General features: G+C 48.3%; 2 protein-coding genes across 2 annotated transcripts; one reads left to right on the plus strand and one right to left on the minus strand.

Moving 5' to 3' along the window:
* The first annotated feature begins 2,270 nt into the window (after positions 1-2,270).
* Positions 2,271-9,776, plus strand: LOC125552477 (ninja-family protein MODD-like). The gene is made up of 4 exons (XM_048716044.1): positions 2,271-2,747; positions 2,877-3,443; positions 8,456-8,755; positions 9,141-9,776. The coding sequence occupies exons 1-4, from the start codon at positions 2,501-2,503 to the stop codon at positions 9,560-9,562; spliced, it is 1,536 nt and encodes a 511-aa protein (XP_048572001.1). The 5' UTR covers positions 2,271-2,500; the 3' UTR covers positions 9,563-9,776.
* An 821-nt stretch (positions 9,777-10,597) lies between these two features.
* On the minus strand, positions 10,598-14,217 carry LOC125552476 (replication protein A 70 kDa DNA-binding subunit B-like). Its single transcript, XM_048716043.1, has 12 exons — positions 13,929-14,217; positions 13,561-13,707; positions 13,257-13,472; positions 12,982-13,159; positions 12,618-12,885; positions 12,422-12,524; positions 12,194-12,318; positions 12,024-12,102; positions 11,792-11,936; positions 11,522-11,682; positions 11,302-11,422; positions 10,598-11,215 (listed from the first exon to the last, which is right to left on the minus strand). Exons 1-12 carry the CDS (start codon positions 14,057-14,059, stop codon positions 11,021-11,023), a joined length of 1,869 nt encoding a protein of 622 aa, XP_048572000.1. The 5' UTR covers positions 14,060-14,217; the 3' UTR covers positions 10,598-11,020.
* Positions 14,218-15,516: the final 1,299 nt, after the last annotated feature.

Genomic DNA, 15,516 nt, shown 5'->3' on the forward strand with positions numbered 1-15,516 from the left:
AGTAATGTCGAGCAGGCCGAGGTCATTTACGGCCTTCATGATGTTGCCCAACATGTAGCGATTGATATTATTATTATTCTTGTCATCGACACTTGGAATAAGGTTAAAATCCCCGGAGAGGAGACACAGACTAGTCGCGCTCTCACATATAAGCCTAAGCTCTTCGAGAAATCTTAACTTGTCCCGTCTATCTTGTGGCCCATAAACGGAGCTAGCCCAAAAGGCTGGCAAGTAGGGGCGATGGTAAGTAAATGTGAACGTTTATAGTTGGTTAATGTGCCTAGCTACTCACCAAGCAATCATTCCTGCAAAAAAGTCAACATTTTCAGAGATTAAAATTTTAGGCCAACTCCCCCTTCTCTCTCTCACACACACACAAGCTACTTTTTTGGAGCATGGTGAACATACTTTGGCCTTGTTTGGATACTCTAACACAGTTAGAGTTAGAGTTATTTTCTAACTCACTCTAACCCAAATAAGCACCTCTCCACCAGGATAGTTGGGTTGTGATCATATCCTTGCACAATGTGTCTATACCCGTGAGACCTGGCATCGCTGCTTTGATGTTCTGAACCTGCCTACCGCGGTCACGACACCCCAAGATTGCTTTCTGGAATAGTGGATGGCGCAGAGACAAGCCTTCCAAAAGGAGGAGAGACGTGGGTTTGACACTTTGTTTATCTGTGCCACGTGGTCCATGTGGAAGCAGCGGAACGCCCGTGTCTTCAATCGGAGAGAACAACAGTTAGATGCGCAGGCCCTGACGAGTAGCATTCTTGAGGAGATTAAGGAATGGAAACTTGCTAGAGGCGGAGTAGGTGGTTTACAAAGATTCGTGAGAGTGTAGCTTATTCTCTTGTAATGGTGTGGGTGGGCTAATGGTGGTGTCCACACTACTATCGGCCTCTTGTAATCAAATTTTCTCCTTTCTATAAAAATATGGTACGCAATTTGCGTACTCTCGAAAAAAAGAACTAACCCACTCTAACCCTCCATGTTTGGATATTTTTGGTTATTTGAGTCTCCAATTAACCCAAACTAGCTCTAACCCCATGATCCAAACAGAGTTTTTGTCACTTCATTGGCATGATATATAGTCAACGTCAATGTCCATTAGGCGGTACCGAAAGTTGGTAGTCATGGACTCATGGTGTTGGTCAATGATGGCGCAATGAATACGTTAAACCTGAGTTGATCCAGTCAACCGGCGTGAGATTTTCATCATAGTTACTTCACATATAGTCTTAGACACAAAATTCTACACTTTTTCAGAAAAAAAGATACCTAGGCCCTCGACAGCGTAGAATAGTTTCTCAAATTGAAAGTATATTTAATTCTAGCTAGAAGCACTTAAAGCTAGCCGGTTGTTTGAAACATAATTAGCGCCAGACTATCATTTGCTTAAGCCCAAGTTGCACATTATTTGAGGATAACCAACATTAGACTATTATTTGTGTAAGTCGGTGTCACTGGTCACTTTCCTTCCAACCCAATTATATATATCAAATATCTTTTGAGGCGGTGAAGATTCTTTGCCACTTGCATGGGCACCATATGCAGTCAGCATCAATGGTAGTATCAATTATGCGGTAAAGGAATACGATAGTTGTGATATCGGTCATCGATAGCAACAACGCATGTACCTCTCGCATGTTGGTTCTCGTTTTTTGCTCTTTAACCTTTTACGGTCAAACTCAAAAGTGGAGCTGGCCGGTAAAACTTCCTGTCGTAATCGAAGCCATTTGTCCAACACGTAGATACCCACTTGTTCGACAAGTGGATGCGTAGATCCATACTCTAAGCCCCTGCCGTGTAGCAGAATAGTTTCTCCGTCTGAAGATACGTGTTATTCTACTTGGAAGCATTAAAAAGTGGCCGAAAATAAGCTTTAGACCGAAAACGGCCGCCCTTTAAGGCCTTCTTTGGTTTGAAGGAATTTCATAGAAATTTTAGAGGATAGAATTTTTTTCTTTAGAGCTCTTTGGTTCATAGGAATGGATTCCTATTCCTACATAGGATTGGTTCCTATCCTCCATATTTCATAGGAAGATAAAAATGAGCCTAGACTCAATGAAAAAAATGATGTCAACCAAATGACATCTTGTTTTCTATTCCTACTCATAGGATTTGAGATATATGTCATCTCATTTCCTACAAGATTCCTATTTTTACGATAATTCTATTTTATGAACCAAATGAGGCATAAGCGGCTGGGCAGATGGATAGAGGTAGAGGTGGGTAGATAGGCAGGAGTACACGGCGAGTTGCATCGTCATCGCCCGTTGGTCGCGCACGCAGTTTCGCCGGAGACCGGGCCAAAAGGCCCCGCCCTCCGCCCGGTCGAGACTGAAGCGCAGAGGCGCCGCGCAGCCGCTCGCGCCCGTGACTCCACGTACGCCCCGCAGGCCACGCGCTCCGTCCGGCCTCCAGCCAGCGCGAGCGTTACCGCTCCGGCCTCGGCTCCGCCGCGAGCCACGCCACGCGTCCCCCCTGTCACGACATGTGTCCTGCCGGGCGGGCGGCGTGCCGTGTCCGCGCTCCCGAAACTGCCCCTCCCCCTCTCTCACACCTCGAAAGCAAAAGGGCGGAGCGGGGGGCCCCGGGGACGAGCAAATTATTTTTGTTGCGAGGGCGCGTCTCCTTCCTCCTCTCCGTGCGAGGCAGCGGCGACGGCGAGCGGACCGGAACAGCACATCGCCGGCTCTACATCAATGGCGTCCACCTCCCTCCTCGGCTGCGCAGTTCTCGTAAGTCGCGTCGCGCCCCTCTCCTCGATCCTCCTCCTCCTATGCGCTCGCTTCTCTCTCGCTTCCTGTCTCATGAGCTGCTGACCTTAATTGCGCTTGGTTCCTGACTGTCCCTCCCCGCGGCGGCAGGCTCTTCTCTGACGAGCGCGGGAGCTTCCTCTGACCCGAGCAACGACACCGTGCGGGAGCTTCCTCTGTCCAGTGACCAGTTCCTGGCTTCGCCGGCGATGGAGGCCTACTCGAGGGACCTGCTGCGCGGCGTCGGCGGGGGAGGCGAGGCCGGTCGCGGCGAGGAGAAGCCGGGGCGCCTGGATTCGCAGACCGAGGAGGTCGAGCTTAGCCTCGGCCTGTCGCTCGGGGGCCGATTCGGGCAGGAGAGGAGGAGGGGCGAGGGGCTCGCCAGGTCCTCCTCCGTCGCCTGCATCCAGCAGGTGGCGCTGGCGCCGCCCGCGCTCCCCAGGACACACTCCCTGCCGCCTATGGCGGAGGCGGAGGCGGGGAACACCACCGCTTCCCCTAGGAGCGGCGCTGAGGTCCAGCCGCAGGGGAGTGGTGCCCCTCTGAACGGCGCCGTGGTGGAGCCCGCAGCTTTGCCACGGGCGAGCTTGAGCCCCCCGTCCACAGGCTCGTCGGACGGCGAAGGGAAGCTGCGGGCGAGCTTGAGCCCCCCGTCCACAGGCTCGTCGGCCGGCGACGGTGCGTCTTTTTTTTTCTGTCTTGATGTTTCCATGTGACGGTACTGATTTTGTATTAGTCATGTGGTAGTATTTTATTAGCTCAATTAATTCTCAAGCTCAGCAATGTGGTAGTATTAGTACTAACTTCATACATCTCATTTCCAAAAAAATTAAAAAAATTGCACACATCTGGTAAATATATTGTGTTAGGTAGGTTCAACGGACATGATTGTTTTTATCTGGTACAAAGGACATGAATAGTTTCATTGTTTCTAAGAAAAATCTGTGAGCATAGATGCAATCATGCAATGCACATTAGGAAAGTGGAATTAGGCTTGCCATTTGCCAATTGCACCTGGCCGGTGAATAAAGTACACCAGTAGTATGGAGTAAAAGGCGCCCCTGTTTCTCTCTGGAGTATAGGTAGGCCGCTGGATCTTAGGTGGATTCGGCAAGCTAAGGTGATGTGTTACCATCTGTGTTTCCTTGTTGGCACCCGGGAATTGTCTTACAGCTCGGTTGGCTCGCTTATTTGACAACTTCTACATTAGTATAATGGAGCTGTCCTGTTTACAAGTATTTGTGAGCCAGGGTCTATTAGAACACTGCCATGATTTGTGTACCATTTTAGGAAGATGGGAAAGCAAGGCATAATCAGGGTGTGGGCTAGCTGCCTGGGCGGCCATCTCTAGCCTATTATAAGGATAGAAAGTACTAGGGCTGCCGAGACAAGCAATTATTAGCTCTCACTAGCTTGTGTGTTTTTTCTGCAAAGAGGCCAAAATCCATTTATTCAAGGCGACCAACCCTTACAGGACCATCCTTAGAGAAACAAAAAATTACACATGGCTCCTAGGGAAATTGACACCGTCCTCCTCCCGCACTCGCTAGAGGTGTAGTGTAAGCAAAGCTTCATACTGCACCTGGATCTCCGAAACACCGTTGGAGCCAAGGAATGTTGTTGATGTAGCGGCCAAGAAGTCGTCGGTGGAGCCAGAAGACGTCGACGAAAACATATCGCCACCTCGGAGAAGGCAGCAAAGAAGGTTGGACGACCAACCTAGATTTGGACAAACGGGTCTGGCAAAACCTAACCTCGTTAGTTCCCGGGTGAAGCCGAAGCTGGCCGAACTTCGACCATTTGGAGGAGGCAGTGGACCAAGAGACGAAGCGCATCGTCTTCTCTTGCAGAGGACGCCTTCGACGACCACCTGCAAAGCATGAAGACGGAACCAGATCCGCCGCACACCAGAAGAGCAACGACTAGACAATACTCCATCCTCCTCTATGGCGCTAACGAGGCCGTCGCCAACAAGTTGGGGAAACCTTACTCTTCTACACGACGCTGTCGTCGTCACCACATCACCGTCGTCGGGGAACTAAACCCTAAGTACAGTGTCATTGGGCAGACTAGGTCAAAATGCATGTCATTTGTTTGTATCTTGTGAAGCATGTGGCGCTTTGCAATATTTATTATTCGAAGGTGGTACATGAGTTATATGCCTTATTCAACATGACATTGTTGGATAAGGCAAATGGCCCTCGACCTACACGAGTTTGGGATGTCATAGCCAACAATTAAAGTTGGACACTCGTCGAGGTTTGTCGCTGGTGAACAAGTCGAAGACATTGTCTATCCTAGTTCTGATGCTCGCCATTCTGGTGTAGTTTGTGACGCCAATGTGTTTGCTTACCTAGTGTAACATTTCACTCGTTTGAAGAGTGGCATCAAAGGCTTGCCATTTCATTGTATCTTGTGAAGCACATGATGACCATTCAAACATTTATCTGGATGTGGTGCATGATTTCGACTACTTACTCGGCATGATATTGTTGGACACGACATCAACACAAATTCAGGCGGCCATATTTGGCAATGGAAGTTCAAAGCACATCAAGGTCCATCCCTGAGGAATGAGTCGAACACCTTCGGTCATCCTAGTGCGTATGTCTGTTGTTCCAGCATACCTTGCGAGGCCAATGTGCTTGTTTATCTGGTGTAACATTTACTCATTTGGCAAAGTAGCATGAACGCTTGTCATTTCTCTATATCTTGCGAAGCATATGATCCTTGCTCAAACATCTCTTTGGAGGTACACGGTTCCTGTGCCTTATTCAGCATGATATTGTCGGATATGGCCAATAACGCTCAAATGCAACCCGACTTCGGGTGATCATATTCGGCAACAGAAGTTCTAAACCCATCGAGGTCTATCACTGAGGAACAAGTCAGACACCATTGGCCATCCTAGTGCGGATGCTTGTCATTCCGGCAAACTTTATGATGGCGCTTTGCTTGTATACCTAGTGTAAAGTTTTACTCGTTTGGCGAAGTGGTACCAATGCTTCCCATTCCTCTGTATCTGTGAAGCGCATCATACTTGGCCAAACATTTTGTCGGAAGTGGTACACGGTTCTGATGCCTTATTCGGCATGATATTCTTAGACATGGGAAATAACACTCAAGTATGACACGAATTCTTCCGGGTTGGTACCTGGTTGTTGTGCCTTATTCGGCATGACATTGTTTGACATGACAAGTAACACTCAAGTATGACACAAATTTGGGTGCCATGTTTGGCAACCAATGTTGGAACCTGTCTAGGTCTATGGCTGAGTTACAAGTCAAACATCATCAACCATCCTAGTCTCGATGCTCGCCATTTCGGTGTACCTTGCATTGCCGATGTGTTTGCTTACCTAGTATAGCATTTTGCTCGTTTGGCAGAGTAGCATCAACTATTGCCATTTTGTTGTTTCTTGTGAAGCACATGAGATGGTCATATTCGACGACTCAAGTAGGAAATCCGTCGAAGTATGTTGTCGAGGAACAAGTTGGAAGCCTTGGCAATCCTAGTTCCGACGCTTGCCATTCCGATGTACCTTTCGATGTCATTGTGCTCGATTGGCAGGGTAGCATCAAATGTTGGCCATATCTTTGTATCTTACGAAGCACATGATAGCTGGTCAAACATTTATCTAAACTTGTTACATGATTTCGCTGCCTTGTTCAGCATGATATTGTTGGACACGGCATAAATAACACTCAAATCTCACAAATTTGGGCCCTCATGTTTGGCAACCAACGTCGGAACCTCGTCAAGGTCTATCGCTTAGGAACAACTCGAGCATCGCAATCATCGTAGTCGATTGCCATTTATGTGTATCTTATGATGCTGATGTGTTGTTTACCTACTCTAACGTTTACTCGGACATGGTGCCGGATTTGACAATCGAAGTTTGGACACCTATCGAGGTCTATATCATCGAGGAACAAGTTGATCATTTTTGGGCATACTAGCTCCGAAGCTCGCTATTTCGTATACCTTGCGATGCCCATATGATCGCTTATGAGTCTAACACTTACTAAGACACTTACCAAGACGTGGTAGAGGATCTTGATGCCTTATCCAGCATGACATTGTTGGACGTACAAAAACACTCAAATCCGACACTATACCTGGCCAAACCTTGAGCCGGGCCTAGCCAAGCCCGACGCAAAAAATCCAGGCCCGGCCCCGGCCTGGCCCGGCCATCGGGCCTGGTTTTTGGGCCCAAGCCCGGCCCGCACGCGTAAAGGCCGTCGGGCCCCTTCAGGAAATCGCAAAAACGATGGGCCCGGGCCCAGCCCGGCCTTCGGGCTCAAAATCTAGGCCCGGGAGCAGCGTCGGGCCGGACCGGGCTGCCCATGGCCAGGACTATCCGACACAGATTCGGGGTGCAATACTCGACAACCGGAGCTACACACCCTAGAGGTCTATCGTCGAGGAAGAAGTCAAATGTCGTCGGCCTCATAGTTCTGGCTCGATATTCTGTTGTATGTTATGTGCTCACTTACCTATTGTAAAACATTGACTCAAACGCAATATTGGATGTTAGCCGGGGGTTCTCCTCCTTTTTGGAAGAAAAAAAAACACAATATCGGATTTTGGTGCCTCAACATGGGTTTGGGTGTGTTTACTTGGCAACCAAAGTTTGGCAAGGATGTCCCAGCAACGCTGGAGATGTTTGTTGCACGGTAGTACCATGATTATTTGGTGCACCAAGGATGCCATATCAAACATGTTTTACAGTGTGAAGCCTACGTGCTCGCTTAGCTAGTCTAATATTTACTTGGATCTGGTACCAGATGGTGCCCGAATTTGGTATGGCAAGTAGCATTCGAATCAACATGGATTCGGAGAGTCAGACTCGGCGATCGAAGTTGACACGGATGTCCGAGCAACACTAGAAATACCCATTGTACACCAAGGAAGCCATTTCCGGCATGGATTTCGGCAGCCCCATCACGACCACCACTTGTCATCAGCAAGAGACATCACACACGATTGCTTGCCGGAGTGCAAGTGGGCAAACAACCCTCCACCTTATCCGCGACCAGATCCCCCCAAAACATGCTTCCATATGGTGCACATTTTCCCCTTTGTTTCATTGCCTTCATTATTTACGTCTGCATGATTCATTTTTGGGCTAAATAACCATTTTGCCTCAAGATTAATTAGATATACTTTCAAAAGGGTCTACTGGAGCAGATATATTAATATTATGCCGAACATGTGGTTATTTCTTAAAAAGTTGGTTCCATTGATACAGGGAAAGTTTTGAACCAACCAACCACATCATGATTGATGAAAGTGGGGTCTTGTTCTTGTATGCCAAAGTTATTTCATAGTAGAAAAAGGTTTCCTGTACCGATACCAGTATGCATTTTCATTGGGAGTCTGCTGGTTTCTCGTTGTTCCTCTTAAGTTACTTGTTGAAGCATGCCAATATAGTGCACTGGGGCATTAGGGTCATTTCCCCATCTATTTATGTAAGATGTCAATTATACATTGGTCCAGTCAAGAACTTTAGCATAGCCTGAAATGACCATCAATACTATCTAGTGTTTTCTTTCTTTTTTGTAAAGGGTGTGTTTGTAAGGACATGTGATACTTAATATATGTAAGGAGGGAGTACTAGTTTAAGCGAGCATGCATTACTTCGAGGATGGTCTGACAATATATTTTCATTGTGCATGGAATACTGCAGGTATCCTCACGAGGACAAGTTCACTCCCTGCTGGCATCGAGGATGGGTGGAGGAAGAGGAAGCTAGCAGAAACTCTGAACAAACTCGAGATGAAGAGGAGGATTGAGAGGATGAACTCTTCCAACGTTTCTGTAGGGGAAGTTGGAGAGAACGCAGATGAGATGAGTGAGCAGGCAGGAGGAAAGCAAAAAGCACAGAGAATGAACCATAGCAATGTGAGGCGTCGCTTGAGTGGGCTTCCTCCACCGTATCAGCCTCCAGCTGCATCACAAGGTCCGAAAAGGAATTCCGCTTTGAAAGGTAAAGTGATTTGCTAACCAACATATGTAAAGTAATTCAGCTGCATCACAAGGTACTTGGCTTTGCCGTCTGAACTACCAAGCCAAGCAACATACACCCACCAAATTAAATTGTGGCTTGGATTCATTCTGCCCTCTGGACCAAAACCGTGCAGTTACAGTATTTGTCCTATTGAACATGTCCTTGAACAGGAACTGCAAGGATACCAATAATTGACTGTGTTAACCAACCCTCGTTGTAAAGCAACTACTGATAGATTCGGACTGTTCTATACAAGCTGTTGTTTAGTAATTAGTAGCAGTTGGTTCTTATTTCAATGTTCCTACCTCCTATCAGATTTGCTTCTGCTGATCACCAAGGTATATGTTGGTGTGTAATCTTGCAGGAACTCCTGGCGCTCTAGAGCGGAGCCTGTCATCGGCTGTTCTGCCCTCGTCTGAGGGTGCAAACAGCGACGCCGTGACAACCCCTTCATCTTCAGCATTGGCGGTGAGAGCAGCAGCCCCTGGCATCTCCACAGGGGAGCAGCGGGATGGTTCAGAAAGGCCGGCGGCGAGAGCTACTAGGACCAGGAGCGTGGCAGACATGGTGCGGAAGATGCCAGTGGTGTACACCAGCGGGCTCCCCAACGGCGAGAGGATCGACGGCTTCCTGTACCAGTACAGCAGAGCTGAGGAGGTGAGGATTGTGTGTGTGTGCCATGGTAGCTTCCTGACTCCGGCGGAGTTTGTGGCGCATGCCGGAGGCGGCGAAGTCGCCCACCCGATGAGGCACATCGTCGTCAACCCCCCGTCGTCTTCGCTCTAGACCGGCGCGCGCGCGCATGCGGGTCGCGCAAGTGCTCCGCGTGTGGCCTCAGCAGCCCTAAGCTTAGCTTGGAACTAGAAATCTCATCGTGAGATTGCATTTTATGTTTTACAGACTGCACATTACAGTACTTACTTATTATCCTGAACTGGAGACATGGTGGGAGATTTGCTCCTACAGACAACTAAATAGCAAACATATGACAGATTGAACATTACTCGTTGTTCTGGTGATCATCACTTGTTTCCTACTGTTATTGTTGTCGTTGTCGTCATTGTCTTAGGACCAAAGGGTCTGCAGCCATGGTCTTGTAGATACAGTGGCAGCTTGTTGGTGGCAACCAGCCTGCTGGAGCAAATTTTATGAACCAGCGACTGGTCAGTTGTTGGTGGCTTCTCAAAGCTACCAGCAACCAGTCACTAGTGATGGAGCACCAGTTTCATGGAGTCAGTGGCGAACCATGTACCTGACACCCTAGAACTGATGCAACATCTTCATCACATCTTCAGAGTCGGTGGCTTTAGAGTACTTTGTTAGCCTGGTCACCATTCATGATGGCTACTGATCTTAGTGGCTGGCTTCTCACATCTCCCAGCAACCAGTCACTTTTGATGGAACCTGTTTCATCTTCAAGTCAGTAGCTTACCATTTACATGACACCCAGTCAGAAGTGAAACATCTTAGTCGCACCTTCTGAGTTGGTAGCTTTCAATAAAGTACATTGTTACTGAGTTGGCTTCAAGGCTTGTTCAGTTTAGAGAGGATTGAGGGGGTTAACCCCTACTAAGTCAAAAAATCCTCCCCCAAACCTCCCAGCAACCAACTTACTCAATCCACTTTCAACCCGACAAGCCCAGCAGGCAGCAGGGCAAGACTGAGACTACCTTGCGCTGCTCAAACCTAGTACTTTTTGTCAGCCAACAGATTTGGTGAAAGTGATGCTCAAACCTAGATAGGTGGATTCACAACGTTATACACCTATGCTTACACCACTCAAAAGTCAAAACACAGGAGAAAACATTCCCGGGACACAGGTAAAGAATAGTGCAGTGATTCTTGCATACTAAGCCACGAGGAGCACTTGCTCAGAGCATGTTTAACATCAGCTAGCAGTGGGTCTGCATACAACCTTGTCATATGCAGAAGGAATTTGCAGATCAAACAGAAGAATACCCCGATGTCCTCCAAATCAAACATCTACATATATAACACAGGAGCAAAAGCGTTTTTAAGTTACCACTACATTTGAGGAGCGACATAGCAGAAAGACACGGCTGAAGCAGCACTACACTTCAGGAAACTTGGGGCCAAAACATGGCTTCATCCTTAGCAAGCGGTGAGCTTGGATATCTATCTCCTCAAGGGGAGCAGGCATACTCTTGCATCTTCTCCCAGCAGGCGGCAGTGAGCTTGGAAATCTCCTCGAGGGGAGCAGGCATACTCCTCTTGCATCTTCTTCTAGCTGGAGGTGAGCTTGGCAATCTCCTCAAGCTGGTACCTTGCTTCAGCAGAGTAGTCGACCGGTGACTCACTCCTCACGGTGATCCTCTGCCTCTTCTCACCCATGTACTCGTTCTGCACCACGCTGACACGGAACAGGTGGGGAATCCAGGTGGCTTCCTTCAGCTTGAGCTGGAACATGTCATCACCCTCCTGCAAACAGAATTTGACAGTCTTAGACACAGATCACAGAGCAAGCAACATATCTGCATTCCAAATGGCAAGGCACGAGTTTTTACCTCTTTCCTGATCCGATCAAGCTCATCTGCGCTGCAGCCAACAATTCTCTCTGCTTGGTCATTGAAAAGAGACAGCCAGGCCTCACCAGTGGGATCAGAGACCTTGATCACCATGATGTACCTGAAGAGCCACGGTGAACAAGACACGTTTAGCATTGGTGTTTCATGGATCGTTAAATGGCAGTAGCATGTGTTTACTGCAACTGAGTAGGACTGTTACCTCAATGAGCACTGCTCATAGTTCTTCTGGCACCCTTCACACCAGAATCCTGATCCGAGCGCCTCAGTCACCTTCTTGTTGCAGGTGGTGCAAGCACGGTACCACATGGTCTGGTCAGGCTTAATGTTGCTTATGTTGGCATACAGGCTGAAGAAAACAGGCTGCAAAACAAATCAGGTCAGATTACTTCAGGCAACTGCCAAGTGTGCACCCATGAATTATTCAGGTTCAGATGCACCATGTACTGTTAACAAACGTTCAATATCTTACCTTGTCCTGGCCCAAGTTAGGGTCACTTGTGATGTGAGACAGAAAAACTCTGTCAGAGTACATTGATCTCAAGCCACCAGCGTTGGATGCACCCATTCCAGCACCAACTGATGCCAAGGTAGTACCCTTGCCTTCAGATTCATACCTATTCAGCAAATAATGTGGTCATGATCTATAACAGAAAAACTTAAGAGCTAATCAAAAGAAGCATGGTTTAGCATCAGGGCCTTACCAAGCTCTAAGCTTCTCAGCCTCAGGCAACTCTGGGTTAATCACAAGTGTGCTTTTGCCTACTGTAGAAACAGACACACCTGGTAGAGAAATTCAGTAACAAGCTGTTAGCACAAATAAAATCAAATTGTTATCCAGAAAAGAATTTGTGGAAGGGTGCCAAGTGCTTACCTTGAAAGTCAGATACTTTCAGGCTCTTCACTGCAATGATAGGTGCAGAGTCAACCATGTCCAAGAGTTCCTCACCAACAGTGGTGGCAAGATCATTCCAAAGAGAAATGGTGACAGTTTTGTTCCTACAATCAAATTAGTTGTACATCAGAACATGCACCACCTTTCAAGCTATCAATATCACATACACCACATGTTCGGATATCAACAAGTAAAGCTGATTCTTACGAGTCATCTGCAACAACAATGTCACGCTTTGGGATTGACTCATTGTCAATCTTTCTTCTGATGCTCAGGGTAGGTGATACACTCTGAACAACACCAATGATATCTACAGATAATAGATGGAACAGAGTAAAATTAGTCACACTGAACACATCAAGTTGCTAATATAGCTCACTGAAATTAAGCAATTCGGCCTCACCTACTAACTCCCTGCCACCAACATATGGCCCCAGCATATCAATCTTGACAAAGTTGTATTGCACTGGTGGAATGAAAGATTCCCCCTCAGCCTCTTCAACAACAGCAGTCTCATTCAGGGTCATCTCATAGTCATTCTGGACTGTCTTGAACTGCTTGTTCGCGATTCTGAGTGAACCCTTGGAGATGTAGTAGACCTTCCCCAACTCAAACACAGGATAGAACTTCTTTGCAGCCTCATTGAACATGGTGGCCTGGATCTGGGTGCCCTGTATTACACAGATCAAGCAAAATCAGCCTACAGTTGCAACTTGGTTCGGCAAATACATCTATGAAAGCGTTTGACATTTGTCAGGGGAACTTACATCCTCGTCAGTGAGCTCTACGTTGAAGACATGGCCTTCTCCACGGGCATTCCTGTATGACCTGAGGTTGCCCTTGCTTGTGACCCGCACCTTGATGACCCAGTTGCCCTGGTAGGGGTTGAGGGAGATCAGAGGATGCACCCGCCTCGTCATGGCCAAGCGAGCAGCGGGAGCAGCACTGCAGACACAGAAGTGACAGAAGTGAGCAGAAATTCTTCACAAATTTCATCAGCAGAACATTACAGCAAGGACGCGGCTATGCAAGAAGAGCTTACTTTCCGCGCTGCTCGCTAACAATCTGGGACGCGGACTTCACGTCGTGCCTTGGCTTCAGCATAATCGTAGCCGGGGCGGCGCCAATGGGCTTGGAGAGACCCGCAGCCTCCTCCTTGGGCTTCATGAGAACCGGTGGCTCTTCTATCTTGACCTCGCTCTTGATCTCGGCGTCAAGAGCCTGGGACACGACCTCGCACTTCGTGATGATCACCATCCTGCCGTACGCCGTACAAAGCGCAGTGTTCAGTGAAGGATGAAACGGATCTGTAAGAACGGCGGGACGAGAGTGGGGATTGTACTTACTTGTCCGTCTTTTGTGGGATGTCGTTGCATGTGTAGTTGAGGATGCGGACGAGGCCGAGGTTCTGGAGCTTGCCGGAGTGGACCTCCGACGCGAAGTGGGTGGAGAGGATCGCCTTGACCTTCGCCTCCCCGTCGCTGGCCATGAAACTGCAAGGCAACAAGAACAGTCCGTCAGGGCCACATCTCATACAGGGGGAAATCGGCGCAAGGAAGAACAGATCTGTGCCGGTACGGGGCAAATGGAGAGATCTAACAGATTCTGAAGACCAAACGAGCGATTCCGCGGTGGGCGCAGAAGGGGCAGATAGATCCGGCGAGACGCTACGCGGGAGGGGGGAGGGGGCGATAGAAGGAGGGAGAGCACTCACGTGAAGCGGGAGCCGATGGGTTTGAGGTCGAGGACCTGCACGACGATCTCCGGCACGTCGTCGGGCGACTCCGGCGTGGGGTTGGAGAGGATGAGGGCCACGGCGCTCGGCGTCACCGACTTGGCGTCCATGCCTCTCGTCTCCGGCGGGGTTCGCGTGTCTTCCGGAAGAAGATTTCGTGGGCGGTGGAGGTGGTGGGCGTCGGCGTCGGCGGCGGCGGAGATGGCTTGGAGTTGGGAGAGGGGATGGGATCTGCGCGCTGGTTATAAGGTGCTTTTGAGGGGGAAATTGGCGGGCGCGGGCGGGGGCGGGGTTGAGGCTCCTGAGAATTGCCGCGGGTTTCTGCGAACGGCGGGAGGCGCGTGGATAGTTTTCTTTCTTTTGGCTCCGTTTTGGTGGCTCTGGCGGGAGAAATTTGGGGGGAGTTTTCGCGCCAGAAGCGAGCGAGCGAGCGGGGGGTTAGAAGCCGCTAGCGGTGTGGTGGTACCGCTTTCTCGGCCCAACTGGGTCGAGAAGAGGGCTTTGGGGCCCAGCATCCACACGTGATTCCTTTTTTGAATTCGGAAGTGTGTGCGAGACGATTGAGGGGGGAAATACTGTGTGCACCTGGCCGTGGGAAGAGGATATACTGACTTCGGGAGCGGAAACACTTTTTTTACGGTACCGTGAACCTCCGGCGAAACAGATCCCGCAAATGTTTTGCGGGACAAGTTTACGGGATTTGTTCCGCGTCGAAGGGCTTGCGGTACCACAAATTTTACATAGCTTCCTAAATTAGAGGTTTCAACATAGAAAATCGGATGGGATCATAATATAAATTAAATATATGCATATAAATGGTTCAAAAAGCAATTCAGAATACAACGACCGTTTTCATTGCAATAAATGTTCAAATTCGAATAGTTATTACAACACCAAATTGTCTAAATCCCACACAAATACATATGAATAAAAATGGGAATCTATCTCCCCACATAGAGTTGTCAATGATGCTCGATAAGATCATGCTTGAGTTGGTTGTGTGAATCACGATTCCCGATCTTTCGGTAGGTCTTAAGAAATGCAGTGATTTCATCTACGTCTCTGCCAGGTTTCACATGGCTACCAACATTGTCATAATTGTACAAGTCCAAATCCCTCTCATCCTCGACGATCATGTTGTGTACAATTACACAAGCAGTTATGATGTTTCTGATAAAAAAATTATCCCAGAAGCAAGCAGGACCTCGAGCAATGGCCACGAGCTTGCAAGACGCCAAATGCCCTCTCAATATCCTCTTGGCAAGGTTCTTGCTTCGGCAAAAAAATTGTGTTTCTTGATTTGGGTTCACTAATGGTCTTCACGAATGTTGACTAGGAAGGATAAATACCGTCGCTACAATAGTACCCCATGTTATACTCATGGAAATTGATGGTGTAGTTGCAAGTCGGAGCTTTGACACTAGCTAGCTGAGCAAATAGATGAGACTGTTGCAGGACATTGATATCATTAAGAGACCCCGACAAACCAAAAAAACAATTCCAAATCCATAAATCATGTGAAGCCACGGCTTCAAGCACAATGGTGGGTTTTCGTTTGTGGCTTGTG

The sequence above is a fragment of the Triticum urartu genome, chromosome 4 (genome assembly GCF_003073215.2).
Source record: "Triticum urartu cultivar G1812 chromosome 4, Tu2.1, whole genome shotgun sequence".
Lineage (NCBI taxonomy): Eukaryota > Viridiplantae > Streptophyta > Magnoliopsida > Poales > Poaceae > Triticum > Triticum urartu.